The 15,945-nt window shown below is 42.7% G+C and overlaps 1 protein-coding gene across 16 annotated transcripts in view; it reads left to right on the top strand.

Annotated features, from left to right (window-relative positions):
• Cdc14b (cell division cycle 14B) overlaps positions 1–15,945 on the top strand; it is a 96,047-nt gene that overhangs the window by 37,232 nt on the left and 42,870 nt on the right. For all 16 annotated transcript variants that reach the window (XR_003484156.2, XM_027409628.2, XM_035443041.1 and 13 more), the window contains exon 5: positions 12,484–12,560. Coding sequence is in view for 15 of the 16 variants with exons in the window: in XM_027409628.2 (XP_027265429.1) it covers positions 12,484–12,560 (77 nt within the window). In the remaining variant the exon portion in view is untranslated. The remainder of the gene's footprint in view (positions 1–12,483; positions 12,561–15,945) is intronic.

Genomic DNA, 15,945 nt, shown 5'->3' with positions numbered 1-15,945 from the left:
CAGCAATATTTCTAAACTGTTTGTGGGATCTTTCCTACACACTGTCCAAGCGAAAGTCTGGATGGCCCGGGCAGTCCCAACCACAGGGACAAGACCTACAGGCATGCCCACATGCATGACTCCTTAACCAGGGTTGCCTCTGGATTGATCTCTTGTCCACTGTCAGATAAAGTACTAATGGCCATGGTGTGTGGAGCCAGCCGCTGTCATTTCAGGGTGGAGAATCTTTCATAAAATGGTTGAGGGTATGTATAGTGGAACCTCGGGCTAAAACCAGAAAAGAAAGTACTGGATAATTTATAAACATGAAGCAGTTTCTTGCTGTGGTGAGTGTTTGGTTTGGTTTGGTTTTAGTTTTTTGAGACGGGGTTTCTCTGGTACCAGTCCAGGCTGGTCTTGAACTCACAGAGATCCTCTCCTACCCATGCCTCCCCGAGTACTGGGATTAAAGGTATAGGACACCGCACCTGGCTCATTCTCACTGTTTTTTTTCGTTAGGTCTTTGGACTAAACTCAGGGCCTCTAATCTAAGACTTTGCTAATGGTTGTATTTTGCTAATGGTGCACACAGGGGCTAAGTTTATTTTTGTGTTTTCATAGTTAATATATATTGATTTAGAATTCCTCCAAGAGGGGCTGGAGAGATGGGTCAGAGATTAAGATCATTGTTCTTTAAAGGTCCTGACTTCAGTTCCCAGTAACGGTGTGGTGGCTCACAACCATCTGTAATAAGATCTGATGTTCTCTTCTGGTGTGCAGGCAAACATGCAGACAGAACATTGTATGCATAATAAATAAATAATCTTAAATAAATTCCTTCAAGAGATTTATCCTTGCATGCCAATGCTGATTCCATGGTTAAGAATTTGCCAGGGAAGATAGATTTGGATATTCACCGAGTTGATTACTTTGTTCAGGAAGAAGTCAGTTTGTAGGAGGATTAGCATGTGGCTGGGGCAGGTACCTTCGAGGCCATGGTTGGTGGGTGGGCAAATGGGGGAGCTTGGAGTGATTATAATGCTTGGTAGGGAAACAGGAGAAAGACTTCTAAGAAAAGAAAGTTATTCATAGTTGGAAAGAGTGTTGCCACTTGATAAAGACACTTGAGAAGATGAGACACCTAAGTGATCAAGACCTCTTTTGTTTGAAGTCCGTTTGGCTTTCTGGTTTAAAGTATTGTAGCGATGAGTGCTAACCCCTATGAATTGAACTGAAGTCTTGATCACTTTTTCTAGAGTTGTCAAATTTTGGAGGTAGTAAAGCTTGAGAAGTAATGTTGAAACAAAACCAAAAATACAGAAAGAGATTTTCCAGCTCAGTGGTAGATCGAACATTGGCCTAGTATGCAGCCGCGCGCCCCCCCCCCCCCCGCCCCCTCCCCGTTCCATTCCCAAACACTGCAGGGGGTGAAAATCAACAACCAACAAAAAGAAACAGAACAAAGAAGAACTGGAGAGATGGAACAGTGGATAAAAGTGCTCACTGTGCAAGAGTGAGGGTCTGCACTCATACTTTCAGTACCCATGTAAAAAAACTGAGCATAGCTATATGTGCCTAGAGTGTGCTGATGAGTAGCCCTAACAAGGAGGAGTGGAGACAAGCCAGCTTCTGGTTCAGTGAGAGACCTTGTCTCAAGGGAATAAGTTAGAGAGCAATACAGGAGGACACTTGATGTCATTTTCTGGCCTCTGGACATACGTGCACACCCACCCACACACGGGTAACACGTACACATAATATACACATTTGCACACATAGGCACATAGACAGGCACATACATACAAACAAAAAGACATAACACATGCTTGCACATGCATACATACACACAAGCATGTATACACACACATATAAACAGGTATACACAAGAAAGAAAACAAAAAAAATACATGTATTTTAATAGCTACAAAACAATTTTATTACCTGTTTGAAAATTATTAAAAGCTAGGCATTGGTGGCACACGCCTTTAATCCCAGCACTTGGGAGGCAGAGGCAGGTGGATCTCCAGGACAGCCTCCAAAGCCACAGAGAAACCCTGTCTCGAGAAACAAAACAAAACAAAACAAAACAAAAAAACAACAAAAAAAAAAAGAAAAAGAAAGAAAGAAAAGAAAATTATTGAACAAGGAACATATTTGCTCAGTGTTTTACAAAATATATATCAAGTTCTATTGTTTTTCCTTATTTTGAACTTTGTATTTGTATTGATGCATATATCTCTTTTCCCCAAGAATTTTTTTATCAGTTCAGATTAGAAACAAGCTGCTTCACATGTCATTCCCTTCTCCCTCTCCTTCTCCTTCTCCTCCTCCTCCCCCACTCCCCACCAGCCCCCTACCTCAGCCCCCCTCTGCTCCCCAGGGAGAGTAAGGCCCTCCATTGGGGATCCCCAAAGTCTGTCATATCATCCTGGGCAGGGCCTAGGACCTCCCCCATATGTCCAGGCTGAGAGAGCATCCCTCCACATGGAATGGGCTCCCAAAGTCCTTTCTTACGCCAGGGATAAATGATCTACCTCCAGAGGTCCCATCGAGTGCCTAGGCCTCCTCATTGACATCCATGTTTAGGGGCCTAGATCAGTTCCCATGCTGGCCTGCCTCCCCAACATAAGTCTGGGGTCCACGAGCTTCCCCCTTGTTCAGGTCAGCTGTATCTGTGGGTTTTACCAAACTGGTCTTGACCTCTTTGCTCTTCACTCCTCCCTCTCTGCAACTGGGTTCCAGAGTTCAGTTCAGTGTTTAGCTGTGGGTGTCTGCCTCTGCTTCCATCAGCCACTGAATGAAGGTTCTAGGATGGTATATAAAGTAGTCATCAGTCTCATTATAGGGGAAGGGCATTTCGGGTAGCCTCTCCACTATTGCTTAGATTGTCAGTTGGTGTCATCCTTGTAGATCTCTAGAAATCTCCCTAGTGCCAGATCTCTCCTCAGACATATAATAATGACTCCCTCTGTTATGGTATCTGTCATCCTGCTCTCCTCTATTCCTCCCCCGACTCAACCTTCTTGGTCCCCCATTTCCTCCTCTTCTCCCCCTCTCAGTCTCCCAGCTCCCTCTCCCCTACCCTCATACTCCCAATTAGCTCAGAAGAAGATTTATTTATGTATATGGATGTTTGCCTACAGATGTGTATGCCTGGTACCTTTAGAAGCCAGAAGAGAGTGTCATATCTCCTGGAACTGATTGTGAGCTGACCAGTGTGGATGCTGAGGCCTGAATTTGGGTCATTTGGAAGAGCAACAAGCTTTCTTAACCACCAAGCCATCTTCCCAGCCCCAAAGTTTCCCCTCATTCCTCCCACCCCCAATTTGGGATTGAACCTAGGACTTAATACATGCTGGTTAAGTGCTCTACCATTGATCTACTTCTATTTATTTTATTTGTGTATTTATGTGCTTGTGCGTACCATGGTACACACACGTTTGAAGGACAGAGGACGACATTTAGTTGGTTTTCTTCTTTCATGACCTGGGATCCTGGGATCACGCTGAGATTGTCAGCCTTGTTGGCAAACTCTTTTATCCACTGACCTATCTTGTTTTTGTTTGTTTGTTTTTTTTTACAGAATTATAATTTCACATGTCAATCCCTTCCCCCCCATCTTGCTTTCTTAAAAATCTGCTTTTTAAATTAAAAATGGTTACCATTCTGTCTTACTAGTTATCATCTGTGGTTATTTCCTCCTGTGAAGCTTTCCTACAGACTGCATCATCTCCTCCTAGGTCACACATACTTCCCAGGGCAAAACTTTTTGTTTGTTGTCTTTTGGAGACTGTTTCATTGTGTCGTGTAGCTCCGATTGACTCCTGGACCTCACTCTGGAGACCAGGCTGGCTTCAAACTCACAGAGATCCCATGGCCTCTGCCTCCCAAGTGCTGGGATTAATGGCCTGGGCCACTACCTTCCAGCTGGCTTCTAACATTTTTCTCTGTAAAAAAATTCAAAGCCTCTGAATGTAGACTCCATGACACAGCAGACTACTTCCCATGTAGCTTGCAAATTTGCTCTCCTCCATGGTTAATAAATTACTCTGGAAGAAGTAATTGTGGTAACTTATAGGTTCCTTCATAATAATTTATCACTGTGTTGTTGTTTTTTTAAATGGTTCTTACCATCTTTAGAATGGCTTACCTTATAAGCATTCATATGGAAAATTATGGTCCTTATTAATTCCTAAGAATATACTAGCTCAGCAGTTTGAGTAGATTTCCCACAGTCTGAGATTGCCTTAGCAGTCAAACTGAGAATGTTAGGACTTTATCTAGTGGTGAACTTTTGGGCCTGTGGTCCACTTTTTAAGGGATTTCATGATTTTGTACTCTCAGCCAGTTTAGGTGGCTTCAGCGCAGAGATTGGACACGGTAGGTGCAGGCTGAGGGTCAGATTGCAGTTCATCCAGGAGTGCACATGGGGCAGTGGAGACCATTAGGGGAAGAAACAGGCTCTGTAAACACTCCTGGGTGAACCTCCTTCTTGGGTGTTAAGAAAGGCAGAGAGAACAACCAGGCAACTGTAAGCATAGCAGCCAGGCCCACAGGCAGAAGCTTCCCAGCACCTCAGCTGTGCCAGGGTGGAGCAGTTGCTGCTCCCAGCTCATAAGGCTTACTTCTCTGTCCACTCCAGTAAGCACTGCAGACACCGTGGCCCCTGGGATATTGGCTGAGTGGTATTAACTTTGACCCTTTGAGCATGTGTGATTCTTGTTTGCAAATCTGTTGCTCTTATCTTCATTTCAGTCCTGGGTTAGGCAAGATGATTTCTTGTCTATAAATAAGGGCTGAGCAGTGGCCTCCCGTCAATAACAAGCAGGGTGATCCCAGATGAGTAACCTTTGAGGGTTATGTAACTTACAGAATATTTTCAAATGGTTGTAGCACTCCATCTTCACCCATGTTTAAAAACTGAGATCATGGGGCTGGGGGAATTCGGTTCAGTTAGCAGAGTGCTTGGCTAGCATGCATCAAGCTTTGGGTTTGATCCCTATTTAATATGGAATAAACGTGGTGTGATGGTACATGATTATAATCCTTAACACTTGGGAGGAAACCACCTTATCAGTCTTAGAAAGAGAGTTAGTAGCTGGGCTCAATTGCCAAAGTACTTGAGTATCTCTGCTTGATTCCCAGAATCTATATAGAAATGCTGGGTGTGGTGTTAGGCATGGAGACAGGATTACTGGTCACCAATCTAGACTAATGGGTGTGAGCTTCAGGACAGTGAGAGACCCTCTCTCAAAGGAGGTGGACAGCCTGTCTGAGGGTGACACCTGAGATTGCCTGCCAGCTTCCACATGTACATACACATAAAAAGAAAAAAATGTTGTGACTTTTTTCTTGTTAGTATTTATTTAGGTCTGTGAGTTATGTATATTCTGCATACCTTTTAGCAGCTGAATGTGAACTTGTATTGATTCTGTGCACATACTGTGGTAATTTGGAGTTTTGTTTTCTTTTTTAAACTCAGTCAAATTCTTGGCACAGGAAGGACTGTGTCATCTGGCTGACATGTGAAAATAGTTACAGGAGCCTTTAAAGGCTGCAAATATTTTGACATTTTCTGCATAAAGAATATTTGCAAATAGTTTATTGGTTTCTCCTGTGGCTGTGTTTGTTGTTTGGGTCTATGGGTCTAAATGCCTTTTGTTCGTCGTAACTCTTGACTGGTGTGATGTTTGGTCTTGACGCATTATCAGAGCCTCTCTAAATGTGTAGATAAAGCTTCAAAGTGTATGTAAGAACAGAAATAAGAAACATGTTTAGTTGGATTTTCGATGCCAGAGGCTGGGCTTGTCAGAATTAAAACCGTATGTGATGGAGTAGGGATGCCTTTTCTAGGTCACCGAGTCAGTCTGTCACTTAGGGGCACCTTCCACTATTCTGGTGTCACAGGTCCTCACAGGACCTAAAACTTGTAATCAAAAACTTTTTTAAAAAGGATGCAGTGAGGTGGTCTAGAAGGAACCCCGTCTTTTGTTTCTTTGTCTGTATCAGAGACAGAGTCTCATGCCACTTAAGCTGGCCTTAAGCAAATTCTGAGTAGTTGGGACCTGTGTGTGTGTGTGTGTGTGTGTGTGTGTGTGTGTGTGTGTGTGTGTGTGTGTGTGTGTGTGTGTGTGTCTGTCTGTCTGTCTGTCTGTCTGTCTGTCTGTCTGTCTATGTGTGTGTGTGTCTGTGTGTCTCTGTGTGTGTGTGTCTGTCTGTCTGTCTGACACATGTATGGAGGTCAGAGAACAACTTTTGGAGTCACTTCCCTCCACCTTGTGAATACAGGCTTTGTGGCATGCACCTTTACCTTCAGTGCTGTCTTGCCACAAGGACTTCTGTTACTGCATAAAAATTACTGATCATATCATATCTCTGCAATAGTCGTATAATTGTTTTATCTAGTTTTATAAGGTGAGTTGTTTCTTTACTACTGGGTGTGCTATGGTACAGCCTGCTACTACTGCCTGATTCACTTCCAGAGTTGGTGACCTAAAACAATAGGAAATGATCTGGGTTTTGTTTGTTTTGGTAAGGGGTTCCATGTAACCCAGGTTTACCTTGAATTTGCCATGCCCTGTTTTAATGTTGTGCTAAAGACAAAAGCCAGGACTTCTATGTATGCTAGGCAAGCACCCTTTCAATTGGGCTGCATTCCCAGCAAGTATTCTCTAGAGTTTGCTTAGGTTAGGAGTTGGGAGTGGCTTCTCTTGGGTGGATCTGGTTCTCAGGCTCCTGGTCTTTAGTTGTCTCCAGGATCTTTTCCAGAGATTGCTTACTCACAGCCCTGGCAAGTCACTGTTGAACTTTGGCAGGAGACACTGTTCACCATGTGATCTGGTGTGGATGCTCCCAAAATGACAGTTTGCTTTACCCAGTGTGAGGAATCAAAAGGAAAAGCAAGGCACAGCCACATTCTCTGTGACCTCACCTCAGAAGCCTCTCTGCTAGTTCTCTCTCCCCTGTTTTAAATATTTATTTATGAATTTTTTTTCCTGCATGTGTCTGTATCACTGTGTGTGCCATACCCTTGGAGGCCAGAAGACTGTGTCTGAACTGGAGTTATAGAACATTGTGAGCCACCAAGTACATGTGGGGAGTAAAATCTAGGTCTCCAGGAAGAACAGCTGGTGCTCCTAACCACTGAGTCCTCTCTCCAGCTCCACACACTTGTCATTTCTGTTGCATTTGTTATAATGCACACATTATCCCTGTTACTGTAAGAGAGGACAGGTTAAAGGTGGAAGTACAAGGAGCTAAGGTTCTTTGGGGCTGTCTTGGAAGCTGGCTGTCACAGCGTCTAATCCTTCTCTTAGTAATCATCTGTTTCTTGGCTTCAAAATAGCATCATGACATTCGAGTGGGCATTCTGTATACATAGTCTCTGATATAAATATCCTGAAAGAATTTGCCAAGGCATTCCTGGTGTCCAAATAACCAGCAGTGTTGACTTTTGATAATTTTTGCTAATCTGAGCATTTGTGTAGGTGTAGGGTGCCTGCTAAGAGCCACATTGAGAACAGCTTCACGTGGGAAGGTCTTCTGATCCGAAAGACGAGTAGATGTGAAAGCAAAAACTGCAGATGTTAGCAGATATTTTTTACAGGATTGTTTTTATTTTATTTTATGTGTATAAGTGCTTGCCTTCATCTAATTATGTATACCACGTGCATGCAGTGTTTGTGGCGACCATAAGAGGGTGTCAGATACCCTAGAGTTACAGATGGTTGTGAGCTACCGACTGGGAACTGAACTCGGGTCCTCTGCAAGATCTGCAAATGCTCTTAACTGCTGATCCATCTCTGCAGCCTGCCAGCAAATATTTAATAGTTAAGTACAGAATTTTCTGTGTAGTTATTTTCCAAGCAGATTTTAAAACTACGGTTCATTGCTAAGAATCTTGAGTTTTTACTCACCCCCAATGCTGCATTGTTCTTTGTTCTTTGAATTAAACTTGTGTTCCAAGACTAACCCACAGTTATTTAGTGAATTAAAGGCTATTTTTATTTTGAAGTTTAGAAGGAAGTTTGAGCATTACCTTCTGGTGGAATAAAAATTAGCAAAATTGATGTTTAAGGAAAAACTTGTATAGTTTTCTATAGCGAAGGGGGTCTTGGAAATCTAGAGAAATTCTGAAAGAGGGTTCTCTGGATTTCCTGTTAGCTTGCAATGAAATAGTAGCTATGATTGTCACTCTCTGCCTCCCAAGTGCTGAAAAGGGATAACTGTCCCATCTGAAAGAAAGATGTTGCCTATTCCTGGGTTAGTCAGAATGCCTGTGAGTCTCTGGTGTGACTCAGAAGATGGGTGGCATCACCAGTTTTCCATTATTTTGGGCTCTCACACATATCCACAAAGAGAGAACAAAAGGACCCAGAGCACCACGGACTAAACCTCCCCAAATTGATCCCCCCCCCAATAGGATGATTGTCCTAGGTATTTTGTCACCGTGATGGAAAGCTAACTAACACAGTTGCAGATTGGAGCAAATCCTACCACAGAACTGTATTTTTCAGCCATAAATCCATGACCTCTCCCCAGTCCAAAGACAAAATCCTGTAACTTCTGGAAAGGCAGGCCACTGGGAAGTTGTAGTTATAGGATGGAGAAGCTCCAAGAATACAGTTATAAACCACATAAATGCTGAAGTTCCCCACTCTCATCTGTTCAGTCAGTAGGCCTAGTATCCAAAGCAGTGAAAAGGCCTGGTTCTGAGGGCAACAATAACCTGATTTTGATTAAAACAATTTTTTAAGACAACCAGCATATAGTGCACCCCCTGGGTTTTGTTTTGTTTTGGAGGCAAATAGGTAAGGAATTTCATGCTGCCACCCAGCTTACTGCTTGCATATTCAAGCTCTGTAATGACCCCAAAGTTCATGTCACACAGATGTATTTTTTAAAGTCACCTTTCTCTTGTTCAGTTGGAACTTGCTATTTTGTCTGTACCAATGAACAGGTGATCCATAGGAAGTAGTGGCATTGTGACAGGGTTTTTAAATTGAGTTTTGGGTTTTGATTTAAGGGTATGAGGTTTTGTTTTGTTTTGTTTTTTAATAGAACGGAGAAAAGATAAGATTTTAATGGAGTTATCCAATGTTACTCAACTTTCCTGTACTATAACATACCCAAGACTATATCTTGTAATGAGGAGAGCTTCATCGTGGATTGTGGCTTTGCATTTATGCCTGTGGTCAGTATTGGTGCTTTGGGACCTGTGATGAGGGGTCAATGCAGTAGGGCAAGGACCACCTGGTGGAGCAAGCTGCTACCTCACGTCTGTTCAGAAACTGAAAGAAGACATTGCAGAGTTCCCAAGTCTCCTTAAGGACATACCCTCAGTGACATAAACCCTCCCACCCCCTTCTCCATGGCAGCGAGCTGAGAACCAAACTTTTTGTTTTGTTCGAGACAGGTTTCTTTGTAACAGTCCTGGCAGTCCTGGCATCTGCCTCCCAAGTGCTGGGAGAAAAGGTGTGTGCCACCACCATCAGGCTTAAGAACCACACTTTAATATGCAGGCCTAGGGAAGCCACCCAGGTCCACATTAGAGGGGTGTTCAGTCTCAGCAGGAGACAGAAGATAGCTTGTAGATTATGAGTGTTCTAATTTCATGTCTGTTGTGATAAAATATCTCAACAAGTAATTTAGGAGAGATTAGATTTACTGTTGCAAGTTACAGTCCATTATTGAGGGGAAGTCATGGCAAGAACTTAGACACATCCACAATCAAGACCAAAAAGAAAAAACAAATGTGTGTGTGTGTGTGTGTGTGTAAATATACATATACATATACATATATACATACATACATACATACATACATACATACATACATATATATATTCTTGCTTATCTGCTTGCTTTCAGCTAGTTTCCTCCCATAATGGGATAGGTCTTCCTATAAGTTAATAATTGGGATAATCCCCCATAGGCATGCTCTCAGCAAGACTCTTCACAGGCAATTCCAGGTTTTGTAAAGCTAACAGAACTAAGCAGCACAGCAGGAATGGGATTTTTTTTTTAATAGGATGGAGTTTTTGAAAAATTATAGTTTTTATGAAGTAGTGATATCTGTTTTTCTAAATAAATAGTAATAAAATAGTTGCTAGGCTCCGCTTAAAAGAGATGTATGTGTAGAATGAGGAAGGTGGGTTGAGTGAGAGTGAAGGTGATAGTCCTGAGATTGGTTTGTTGTATTTGGACACAATAATAGTAGGTAAGATTGGTGAACACATTTCTTTTGAATTAATTGATGTTATGTTAGACCGTTTCATAATTGGCATTGGAGATAATTCAATGTTTGAGCATTCTCTTATTTAGTGCATTATTCTCCCATTGCTGTGACTAAATACCTAACAAAAACAATGTGATAGAAGGATTTATTTGGTTGAAGAGAGTTCGGTCCATTGTGCTGTAGTTCATGATAGAGGGTGTGACTGGGATTATTCACTTCTCAGCCCACAAGGAAACAGAACAGGGAATCCTGCCTAGTAATGTTTTTCCCTTTTATGCTGTTTCTCAGTCCTAGGGATCAAACTCAGGGCCTTGTGTATTGCTGAACCTGTGCTCTGCTACTGAGATACACTGTAATGATAAATCTTTCTGTCAAAAGCCGCCTGCCCCACCCCCACCCCCACGCCAGCGGCCCGCTCGAGTTAGGCCCAAATGAATACACAGAAACTTTCAAAGCTGCTTGGCCAATGACTAGGATTCCTCATCTGTTAGCTCAGTCTTAATTATCATAAACCTATATGTTTTATAAGATTTATCTTATCGGACGTCTTATTGGTGTCCCTCCTGGCCGGTGGCTCACATCCTGCCGCTGGAGGAGGAGAAGGGCTAAAAGGGACCCTTCCTGTTTCTCCTTCACTTAAATATGAGTCTCCTTGCTATGTCACTTCCTGCCTGGATCACTACTTCTCTACTACATTTCCCAGAATCCTCTTTGACTCCTAGTCCCATCTAACTTGCTGTCTCATTGGCCAAACAGTATTTTATTTAACAATCAATAAGATAAACATACACATAAGTACTTCTCCCATCATCTCCTCTTTTCTGTCTAAAATAAAACGATAACTTACCTTTTATAATAACTGAAGAAAACTATAACCATAACTATCTGTCTTCAACTCTATCAAAGACCACAGAAGGATAATATATAAACTCTAGAATTGACGGAGACATCTCGCTGCCTGGCATAAAGTGCACACGTGGCGGTGGGGCTCAGACAGCTTTTGGCAGAAAGATTTATCTTAACAATACACTCCTAACCTAGATTTGTTTTTTTTTTAACTATTGTAATTTAAAATACATTTTCCATAAATAAGCTTTGGAATTTAATTTAGTTTTGGTCTTCCTATGTGTCTAACTGAATGCACATGGGTCCATGGTTCCTGCATGGGATTTGAGGACACCCTGCTGATAGTTGCTGGGGCAAAAAGAATCATCTTCAGAGATGCAGGTTGAGCTCTCAGGTGAAAAGACCTCAAAACAATATAAACTGTTGAAGAAAAAGACGACCGGCCACAATCATGGTATCCCAGCATGTACTACAATGGTAAAGGATGGGGTTTGTCCAGGTTAGTGTATTCCTGGGGTAGGTGCATCTTAGTGAGTTCCAGGTCAGCCAGGACTACACAGTGGGACAGAACCCTAAATGAAAATGGAGAGAGCGAATCAAGGTCTTTGTTTTGGACAAGAGTGTGTATCAGTGGTGGCTCCTTTCTAACATGCCTGAGGCGCTGGATTCAATCCACAGCATTGATATATATGTAATAAGATGGCTCAGTAGTTAGCTCTGGCTCATCTGGTCTTTTGCAGAAGACCTAGGTTCAGTTCCCAGCACCTACGTGGCAGCTCACAATTTTCTATAACTCTTTCTGGCTTCTTCAGCACTGCATGTACATGGTGCGCAGTTATATGCAAAGCCAAAAACACATATAGTATAAAAATAAACAAATAAACTTAAAAAGATAGTTTTGGACCAGCAAGATGGTTCAGCAGGTAAAGGCACTTACTCAAGTCTGTGGACTTGAGTTTGATCCTTGGAACTGACATGGTATGAAGGAGAGAACCAGCTTCACAAAGTTGTCCTGTGGCTTCCACATTACTACTGTTGGGCACATTCACAAACATAATAATAAATAAAATACCAATACTACTTTTTGGGTTGTCACTTCACCCCACTCTAGTCCCCAGCTCACTTTTCACTTGTTACTTCTGAGGATGTTGAGGAAGGAGAATTAAAGCATGTTACTCAAACATCTGGATCTGGAAAATGTGTTTTTAAAGCACTACCCTTCTTAGCACAGGCTGTTTGTAATGTTGGTACTCTCAGGGTTCATGTGGCAAGGTTGAAACAAACAACTCATTGATAGGATCCCGGGGAGCCTGAGAACTTGTCTGTGCTCATTGGCTGGAACTTGTGTAAAAGCTGCTTCTTGGTGACAAAATTGTGTCATTTAGAAGTAAATTGCCCTTTTCTTTTCTTTCCAAATGTAGGTTATATTTTTGGGAAGGACTCCAGAAGACGCATATAGAACATTAATCTTTGGAGATACAGCTTATATCCCTTTCAGGTAAATGTATAGGTAATGTGGTAGATCTATTTGATCAGACCCTTACCAAGAAGTTTTTGGTGGTAATTCTTTTTCTTTATTTTTTAAATGATTATTTATTCATTTGTTTGTTTGTTTATATCATATCCTGACTACAGTTTCCCCTCTTCTTCTTCTCCCAGACCCTGTCCCCACCTCTCATTCCCCATCCTCTCCTATTTTTATTCAGAAAATGGCAGGCCCACCATGGATATCAACCAAACATGGCATATCAAGTTGCAGTAAAACTAGGCCCTTCCCCTCATATTAAGGCTGGATGAAGCAACCCAGCAGGAAGAAAGGGTCCCAAAGGCTGTCAAAAGAATTAGACAGACCCTGCTCCCACTGTTAGTAGTCCCACAAGAAGACCAAGCTACACAACTGTAACATATGCAGATGGTCCCCTGCAGGCTTCCTGGTTGTTGTTCAGTCTCTGTAAACCCCTATGAGCCCCGGTTAGTTGATTCTGTGGGTTTTCTTGACCTGTGCGGCTCCTATAATCCTCTCTGACTCTCTCCTGCTCCACCTAATGTTCAGTTGTGACTCTCTGTATCTGTTTCTATTAGTTGCTGGATAAAGCCTCTCTGATGTTAATTGGGCTAGGCACCAATCTATGAGTATAGCAGAATATCATTAGGCATCATTACATTGACTTTTTTTTTTTTTTTGCCAGTTGTGTTTCGTTCTGTCCTAGATTTCTGGGCTATCCAGCCTCTGAATCTTGGGGCTCCAAGCAGCATCACATATGGGCTTTTTATCCTGGCATGGATCTCAGGCTGGGCCAGTCATTGGTTGGCCATTCCCACAATTTCTGCTCCTTCTTTACCCCAACACATCTTGTAGGCAAGAAAAATTGTAGGTTAAAGGTTATGTGACTGAGTTGGTGTCCTCATCGCTCCACTGAAAGTCTTGCCTGGTTACAGGCAAGTTCAGGCTACATATCAACTATTACTAGGAGTCTTAGGGTCACTGCTTATAGATTCTTGGGAGTTTCCCTTGCTCTGTGTTTCTACCTCAGCTCAAATGCCCTCTCCCCTTTTCCTTCGTCTCTTCCCTTCCAGCCCCCAATCTGGTCCTTCCTGTTCCCATCCCAACTCACTCCTAGTCCATCTGCAAAGTCTCTAGTATTTCCCCTTCCCAGGGAGATCCAAGAGTCTCCCGTTGAGCCCTCCCTGTTACTTAGCTTCTCTGGGTTGGGTCTGTGAATTGTAGCATGATTATTCTTTTTACATCTCATGCCCACTTACAGAGTGAGTACATACCATGTTTGTCTTTCTGAGTCCAAGGTAGTTCGCTCAGGATGATTTTTCCATTTGGCTGCAAGTTTCATGATGCCATTGTTTTTATTATTCTGGCTCTTACCAATAAAACTGGTATGAACATAGTTGAGCAAGTGTCCTTGTAAGATGGAGCAATCTTCTGGGAATATGCCCAAGAGTGGCATAACTGGGTCTTAAGGTAGATCGATTCCCAGTTTTCTGAGGAACCACAGTATTGATTTCCAGAGTGGCTGTACAAGTTTGGACTTTACCTCAATGAAGGACTCTTCCCCTTGTTCCACAGCCTCACCAGCATGAGCTGTCACTCGTGGGGTTTTTTTTTTTGGGGGGGGGGGTTCAAGACACTTGTGTTTTTGATATTAGACATTTTGACAGGTGTAGGATGCAGTGTCAGTTGTTTTGATTTGCATTTCCCTGATGACCATATTGAACATTTCTTGAAATGTTTGTCAGCCATTTGGGATTCTTTTGTTGAGAGTTCTCTATTTAAAATCTGTATCCCATTTTTTAAATTGGGTTATTTATTCTTTTGCGGTCCAGTTTCATTAGTTCTTTATATATATTTTGGAGATCAGCCCTCTGTCAGATGTGGGATTGGTGAAGATCTCGTCCCATTCATTGTATAGGCTGCCGTTTTGTCCTATTGATGGTGTGCTTTGATTTTGAGAAGCTTTTCAGTTTCATGGGGTCCCATTTATTGTCGACCTCAGTGCCTGCACTGTTGGTGGTGTTCTGTTCAAGGAGTTGTCCCAGGTTCAATGTATCTGGATTTGTTTTCAGGTCTTTGGATTCACTTGGACTTGAGTTTTGTGCAGTGTGATAGATATGGATCAATTTGCATTTGTGTGCATGCCAACATCTAGTTAGACTAGCACCATTTGTTGAAAATGCTTTTTTTCCATTGAATAATTTTTGCTTCTTTGTCAAAAATCAAGTGTCCATAGGTGTGTGGATTTGCATTGTTAGACCCCCGAAAACTCAAGTATCCGGGGTCTCAGGCCAGGTTCGCGGTCACCACAATCACCAGGCGGATTCGAGAGCTTGCTGCAAACTGCACGAGGCTTTATTGTAATTTAACGAACTAACCCCATGTTAGCTCGGGTCTTTCACCCACCCGCCATGGCAGACGGCTAGAAAAAGACGGCTCCTTGGGTCTCCCAAAAGATCTTATAGGGCAGCGTAAGGGGAGTGTCTAGGGGTACGCACAGGCTTACGATTGGTGTGCTTCCAGGCTTGGAGGGCTTGCCCTGTGTTGATTGCTCAACTGGTTGTTATGGCCCATAGGCCCTCCCAGGGTGGTTGCTATGCTCTTATGTCATTGTCGTGCGCTTGTCCGTAAAGCACACCCAGGGTCGTAAAGCATAGCGCCACCAGCTAACTTCCGATTGGCTCCTTGTCACAAGACAGGCATCTGACCTCTACGTGACCAAGGCAGGTTTATGGCAAGCACGTGTTCGGCTGTTATGGCTGCCAAAAGGAAGCTGGTTCCTTCATTCCCCCATTTTCTTTTTTGTAAATTCCAATCATGGAATTGCTGTCTCTCTAGCATCCCCATCAGGGAGTGATAGATACTGGCATCCCCATGCAAGGGAGTTCCCTTTGACTTAGCATTTTAACCAGGGAAAATGGACGGCGAAATTCTTTTCTAAACTGCTTCCTGCTGACTTTGGGACGAAGTTAGGGACCCCAGAAGGTTGAAATGCTAGTCAAAAGCAAAAAGGAATTTAGGCAATGGGGAATCCATCAGGGGCTTCTGGTTAGCAGACACTGTTGCAGAGACAGGGGGTGTCCATATCAGCTGAACTGGTTCACATCCACAGCAAGTCCAGGGCTCGCAGTCTTAGAACAGTCTGTAGTCAGCAACTGATATTCAGATGTCTGCCAGAAGCAGAAACCTGTTTAAGACATGTTTAAACTAGGAACAGAGGTTAAAGCTTATTTACTGAAGCCCACAGTGTAGAAAAAGCAGATATCTGTTTAAACAGCAAGAACATATTTATAACTTTGAGTCCTAGCAAAAACTGCAGATTTGGGATATAAGCATGTACATTTTTCTTCTGTCCAGAGAGCCAGGTATGGATTGGACA

This window comes from Cricetulus griseus, chromosome 3 (assembly GCF_003668045.3).
Source record: "Cricetulus griseus strain 17A/GY chromosome 3, alternate assembly CriGri-PICRH-1.0, whole genome shotgun sequence".
Taxonomy (NCBI): domain Eukaryota; kingdom Metazoa; phylum Chordata; class Mammalia; order Rodentia; family Cricetidae; genus Cricetulus; species Cricetulus griseus.
This window is presented reverse-complemented; position numbering and strand designations above follow the sequence as displayed.